We start from the raw sequence: 6,390 nt of genomic DNA, 5'->3' as shown, positions 1-6,390 counted from the left end.
TCTATGGGGCCACCCAGCCTCGGTGTTGGTATCATCATCAGCAGGGTGGCGCATGATTCACACATGTATCTAGGTGTGGTTGCAGAGGCTTGTGCCCACTCTAAGCGCTGGGAGTCGCCTTTGCCTTCTTGCTGCTCTTCTGCTTCTTTGCCAGTGCCTTGTGTAGGCTTGGCATCACACCACCGCGTGACAGCGTCACGTTCTGCAGCAGTGCACCAAGGTCATCGTCGTGGCGCACAGCGAGTGTCACCGTGCGGGGTGTCAGGCGCTTTGGCTTCTTTGCCTGCTGGCTCGCCGCCTTCACGGAGAGCTCCAGCAGCTCAGCGGTCAGGTACTCCAGCACGGCCGCCATGTACACTGCACCAGACGCACCAACGCGGCGCGCGTACTGACCGCGACGCAGCAGTGAGCCCACGCGACCCACGGGAAAGATCAGACCCGCCTTGGCGGAGCGGCTGCCGCCGTGCTTCTTCGACGCCTTCTTTGTCACCTGCTTGGGAGTTGCCATTGGTTGGTTGTAGGTAGTTGCTTGGTGCTTTGTAGCTGTTTTTCTAACAAGGAAGGGAGAGGAGAAAACAAATAAAGGAAGTGTTTGTAGATGTTTCGGTTTCTAGATTAATTCTCTTTTTGCTGATTTTAATTATTGGTGTTTTTTTTTTTGTTGTTGTTGTAGCAATGTTCCACATTGTTCTTGTATTTGTTTTTTTTGTTGAGGATATTTTACATCTTTTTCGTCGTGTGTTTCAAAACATTGATTTGTTTGAGTGTTATAGGTCATGTTTTGTTGTGCATACAACGTCGTCTTTCTGTTTTTTGTATTGTTGTTGGTGTTGGGAGAGGTACATGTTGTACTGATTGAAATCTATCTTTTTCTTCAACATACATTGTAGTTTTGGGATCGGCCTGTACAACATTAAACGTGGAATGATAATCTGTAAGTTCAAAACGTAATTTGGGCGGTGGGACATCGTAGAGGTTTGGAGGTGTATAGTTTCTTGTCCAATCTGATAGTGTTGTTTTTACCTCATTAGAAGGTAAAGAACTCTTTCCCGTTATTGTGTTCTCCTTATTTGTTGCGATTGATTTACCTGAATCTTCATTGTGTGAAGTCTTTTGTACTGGTGATCGTAGAGGAGCAAGTGAGTTTGTGGATTTATGTACATTTTGTGCAGGGTCGGAGAGGCCTAGTGTTCGCGATAACCAGACCGATCGGTCAAAATGTTCTCTTGTTTTCCAGGCGCTGACCGCAGGATTATGGCATTCCGGATCTCTGGGCTCGTTGTATTCTAATTGTCCAGCTCCCCCTACACATTCATTTCCAAAGTAGAATGCTTCTGCGACAAAACCATGTTCCTTTCCTGTTTTGTTAGATGCTATTAATGAATCTACAGTTACTGCATCGCATCGTAAACGATTTTCCTTTTCTCCACTTTTAGTTCCAATTCCTTTTCTAATGCGTTCTGTGCTACCGCTTTCCGAAGTATTAGCAGTATCACCACCTAAACTCTGAAAGCTAATCCTTTTTTCATCGAGAGTAGCACGTGTTACTGTTTGTGATGAAACCATTAACCGGTTTAATCGACTTGGAAGTGTCAGTTTATGAGCCACCTCTTTCTGCAACACGGATAAATGAGTAGTTTCAAAGTTTTTACGATTCGTTTCACCTGTACATATTCGTCTATCTCGCTTTGAAAGGTGACCAGGTAAGTAGCGCTGTAAGCTGGAATGCACGGTTGAAGGTGTTGTAGTCATTAACTTCTGTACGGAAAGAAACGATGATACAACTATACTGATAGAGAGATAGATAGATAGATAGAAAGAGAGAGTTCAAAAAAAAAGAAAAAAAAAAGAGGTGAAATCTCCAGAACGGCTCTCTTACCTTTAGATATTTCCCTGTTTTATATTTTTTGTTTGATATCATAGAAAAAAGAATAAAGAGAAGTAAGTTAAAAGAATGATTGACAGTATGGTAAAATAGCAGATGTCCAGAACATTTAGGATAGATAGAAAAATATGTAACAACAAGGTTGGAGAAGCAAATAATTATTATGCAGTACTGTTATCCCATTGCTTCTTTTTTCTTTTCGTGATCAAAAAAAGAGTGTGGTGAAAGAGATGCTTCGTTTTGCTGTATGAAATCCATCAACTCACGCAACGCGTGTAAGAGCTGAACTGCTCTCTCATTATGCAAGATGTGCTCAATGCGACGTCGTTCAATTCGTTCCATGGAACGTCGCATATGAACCTCTCCTCCTGAAAATAAACCCAATTTCCAGTTGGCCGTACCCATTGTAAGATCTACATATATTTGCCTACACGCTGAAAACTCACGGCGTCGAAGATGTTGGACCATTTGAAAAAGACTGTCCACAACTTTTACTGGAATGATTCGTGATACCTCATCAGATTTACGATTACTATTACTTCTAAACTGAAGAAGTTCCTCAACATCATGGAATGCGTACGCCAAGAAATCAAGCACATTCTGTCGCACACGGTACGCCTCACGCCAGGCTTCTAATGCCAACGCTACTTCACGACCTCGTGTGTGCCGTACAACATCAGGCAATGCATGTCGAGAGAGCAAATATACATTATATGACCATCCTCCTCCTCGTTCAGTATTTGCTCCATTGCCTCGTAATGCTCCCAGCCAGTGCCAACACAGTGCAATCCAAAAGGTTCGTAAAATAGTAATAAGAGGCTCAAGCTCAGGAAGCATCACCTCAGAATATTCGTGGAAGTTGTCCATCGAAGACTTTAATGTAGAAAGGAGATCATACTCCTCCTCTTCACAAGATACAAGGGAAACGGCGGTGGTATGAGATGTATCCTGCAGTCGTAGTTGAAGAAAATCACAGAGTGGAAGCGGTAAACCGCTAACACGTTGCGCTTGCAGCTTGTGCTTGTCATCTGATGTGTTATTAGAGGATGAAGGGGTATTGACAATCCTAGACATATACTCCACAGAACGAGAAACTACCTCTTCCTCTAATTGTCGTCGTGCCATAAACTCTGCTTCTGAGAGTTTCTTTGACTGCGTCTCTCTTGAGGGAGAGGAGTTTAAAGGAGGTCGTTTACCAGGAGATTCACCTTCAGTGGGTGCATTATTGGGCACTGGAGGGGTTTCATTGGTAGGAGATCGTTGACGTTTGCGATCTGGATGGTTTGCCTGTACCTCCTGCAACGAAATATCATAAATAGAATTAGTTGACGTCGTAAGATTGCTCTTGGAAAGAGGGACAGAAGGCGTTTCTGCATTTTTTAGCACTGTCATTGGTGTTTCAGTAACTGTTGCTTTTTTTTGCAGCCGTTTTTGAAGGCCAGCGAAACTCATTGTACCTTAGTTTCCTTCTTCTTATTTCCTTTTTCAGTTCACACCTTTCCTGGAAGAAGTTCAATAAGAGATTTACAAGAAGAAATTACTTAGGCAAAACACGCACATGATGCGGGAGCAGAAATGAAAAAAAAAAAAAAAACAGTAGAACAACCTGGTAGAGAAATACCAGATCATTTATCTCTCTATATTTCGAACTATATTTCTACATTCCAAGATAAAACAAAGGAAGGGGAAGGTACACATATCACCACCATATAAATAAATAAATAAATATATATATATATATATATATAGTCGTTCACACGCAAGCCTAAAACCACTTTCTTACCTAAGGTACATTTCAGGGTGTTTGCTCCTTATTGAGACAAGTTTTCTTTCAATAAATAATAGATTCTTTCAATGGAGTCTAACCAGGACACCTTTCACCTTATTTTTTGTTTTTGTGCGACTGTATGGAAAAGAGATATACAAAGCATCCCTTCTCACGAGACATTTGAGGGTTTTAAACGGCGTGATGCTGCAGTAGTCGATGCAGCTTCACCATTAGAAACCACACCAAATATAGGCCCTTTCACAACCTCATCGACAGCAGGATTGTACTCAGGAGTAGCAATAAAGCGTTTAAACAAATTTTCTAGACGAGTACGCAACCCTTTAAGAGAAGATGCTGTACGACCGCGTTGAAGTAAATCAGACTCGCGATCCACAAGTTCTACAATTTCTCGTGTTAGAGGTACATCAAACTCCTTTACCGTCCACTTTACATGCAAAAGCACATCAAGGCGTGCTTCAACAGAAGAAGGAGTTTCAGTTAAAGCCAAATACAATTGCCGTAATTCTCGTGCACGTTCTGCTGCCTGTGTAGTAACCATAACTTTGCCACACTGCTTAGCTGATGTCATCAAAGCTAGTATATCTTCGAACCTACGTGCACGACGGTTCTTAATTGCTCCTCTACGTAGAGTTTCAAGTTCCTGAAGAAGCTGCAGCTCCTTCTTTGTGAGATCAGCAAGAGCAGATCGCTTTTCCATTTCGCTAAGCTTCTTATCAGAAAGAATGCGTGAAGCTTCAGCTGCTCGCCATGCCTCCAACTCTCGACGAAGTGTAGCAAAGTCATCAGCTGTGTGAGGTGTTGCACGTCTTCTACGTTCAAACTCCTCACGACGTTGCTTTTCTGCCTCTTCTGCGGCAGCTTGTGCAGCGGCTCCATCAAGGAAGGCTTGACGCGCTGCATAGAGCTCCCGATAAATCTTACGTGCCTTCCATTTTCTATACATTTTTTGTATAACGACAGCTTTTTCTGACTGTAAATCTAAAAGCTGTACTGCTGAAAAATAAGGTTTGGCAATGACAACTTCATCATACCTTTCATCCACCTCATAGTCTGGCCGCGCTGTCTGCGTCGTGCACTCCCGCAACGTCTGACAACTTCGCGAAACCCCATAAGTTTGCGTCTTTTTTGAAACACCATCTCGTGGGAGGGGACCATATAACAATTTTGCGAGACTCGTGTCACCAGGTGATGTCAGTTGTGTTGCCGCATGAAGGAAAACGTGGGAATGATCTTTTTTAGATCGATATCCACCTAAAAAAGGCGGTCGAATATCTTTTGAATCTTGTAGAATTGCCAAAGTAATTATATTTTCGCTCTTGGTGGTATTTCGAAGTTCTCGTAAGGCATCATCAAGAGTCAAACCACGTCGACGAGCAGCTACGAGATCGGCAGGTCGCACAGATTCCAGTCTTGAGCGAACACGAACGCAACGGAGAAGGTTATCATCTTCGCTCAGCGACTGGAGGTGAAGTGGCACTTTGTCATCAATAAAATATACATCAATCCACAATCGCCCTTTTCCGGGAGCTGTCTCCTGCTCATAAGTCACAGTTTCACCAAAACGAATACGTTCACCATTGTGAAGGAGTTTTATCACCTCTGGATGTGTTCCAAGACGAGAAGAAACGGACTCAAATAGAAATCTAGTAGCAACCACCCCACCTGGACTTCCTGGTGCTTTAACTACTATACGAAACCCCATTGGATGCACTGTGGCGTCGACAGCAACATCAACTTCAGGATGCATAATATACTCATTAGGAGCTTGTTGAGGAACAGAAGTAGATACATTGTGATCAGCTGCAGCAGTAGGAGCAGGAGTACTAGGGAGAGTAACACCGGCATCAGTAGTAGGCAACGCAGAGGGTGATGAAAGACCATCTTCACCAACTTCTGCCTGTGCACTACGGGAAGGTTGTTTTGGTAGCAATACTTCTTCTTCATAGTTGGTTGGAACAGCAACAGTTTGTTCTGGTAGTTCCTCTACTTCGTCACGAGGGCCCTCTTTTTGATTCACCTCTGCTTCAACATTAAGAACTTGGTGGCCTTCCCTCTGTTGGGAGAGTTCTGTGTCCTCATCCTTAAAAGCATTCTGCTCTTCGTGGTGTACAGCCTCTTCAGACTCTTGAGTCTCCTGCGGCTCTTCGTGTTGTACGGCCTCTTCAGATTCTTGAGTCTCCTGCGGCTCTTCGTGTTGTACAGCCTCTTCAGTCTCCTGAGTCTCCTGCGGCTCTTCGTGTTGTACAGCCTCTTCAGATTCTTGAGTCTCCTGTGGCTCTTCGTGTTGTTCAGTCTGCTCTGGATGTGCAATTTGGTTTGTATCCCCAGTATGTTGCTCTTCTATACGTTCTTGAACCGGTTCCTCCCCATCACTTTGTTGTGCTGGCGCATCAGGTTGATCGGACAGCCGCCTGTTTCCTGTGGGGTCCATGTCTCTTTATTCCGGCACAAACTCACTATTTCCCTATTAAAGAAAAAATTTTTAAGACGTAGACGAAAACAAGAACGAGTAAAGAAAATGAGAAATAAACAAAGAAAGAAAAAAAAAGCATTATCAGCGAATGAAATGTGTCATTTTTTTTTTTTCCGTTTTATTGCAAGGTGGACAACTACCTAGAAGGCTTCAGATGCGTTTACCGTCCATATTAGTTGTTTCTTTTTCTCGTCGCTCAAGCAACGAAACCTGCTCCAGGACAAGTTTTTCATTTTGAATCAA

The 6,390-nt window shown here is 43.3% G+C and overlaps 4 protein-coding genes across 4 annotated transcripts; all 4 read right to left on the bottom strand.

The window, feature by feature from the left end:
* Positions 1–100: 100 nt before the first annotated feature.
* TM35_000191890 (putative histone H2A) lies at positions 101–508 on the bottom strand (the record flags this gene model as incomplete). The annotated part of the gene is made up of 1 exon (XM_029026687.1): positions 101–508. One exon carries the CDS (start codon positions 506–508, stop codon positions 101–103), a length of 408 nt encoding a protein of 135 aa, XP_028882011.1.
* A 266-nt stretch (positions 509–774) lies between these two features.
* Positions 775–1,752, bottom strand: TM35_000191880 (uncharacterized protein; the record flags this gene model as incomplete). Its single annotated transcript, XM_029026686.1, has 1 exon — positions 775–1,752. One exon carries the CDS (start codon positions 1,750–1,752, stop codon positions 775–777), a length of 978 nt encoding a protein of 325 aa, XP_028882010.1.
* Positions 1,753–2,059: 307 nt separating this feature from the next.
* Positions 2,060–3,337, bottom strand: TM35_000191870 (uncharacterized protein; the record flags this gene model as incomplete). Its single annotated transcript, XM_029026685.1, has 1 exon — positions 2,060–3,337. One exon carries the CDS (start codon positions 3,335–3,337, stop codon positions 2,060–2,062), a length of 1,278 nt encoding a protein of 425 aa, XP_028882009.1.
* Positions 3,338–3,822: 485 nt separating this feature from the next.
* On the bottom strand, positions 3,823–6,105 carry TM35_000191860 (uncharacterized protein; the record flags this gene model as incomplete). Its single annotated transcript, XM_029026684.1, has 1 exon — positions 3,823–6,105. One exon carries the CDS (start codon positions 6,103–6,105, stop codon positions 3,823–3,825), a length of 2,283 nt encoding a protein of 760 aa, XP_028882008.1.
* Between the last annotated feature and the right edge of the window lie 285 nt (positions 6,106–6,390).

The sequence above is a fragment of the Trypanosoma theileri genome, assembly GCF_002087225.1.
Source record: "Trypanosoma theileri isolate Edinburgh chromosome Unknown TM35_Tth_19_V1, whole genome shotgun sequence".
NCBI classification, from domain to species: domain Eukaryota; phylum Euglenozoa; class Kinetoplastea; order Trypanosomatida; family Trypanosomatidae; genus Trypanosoma; species Trypanosoma theileri.
Note: the sequence above shows the minus strand (reverse complement) of the source record. Positions and strands in the feature narration are given on the sequence as shown.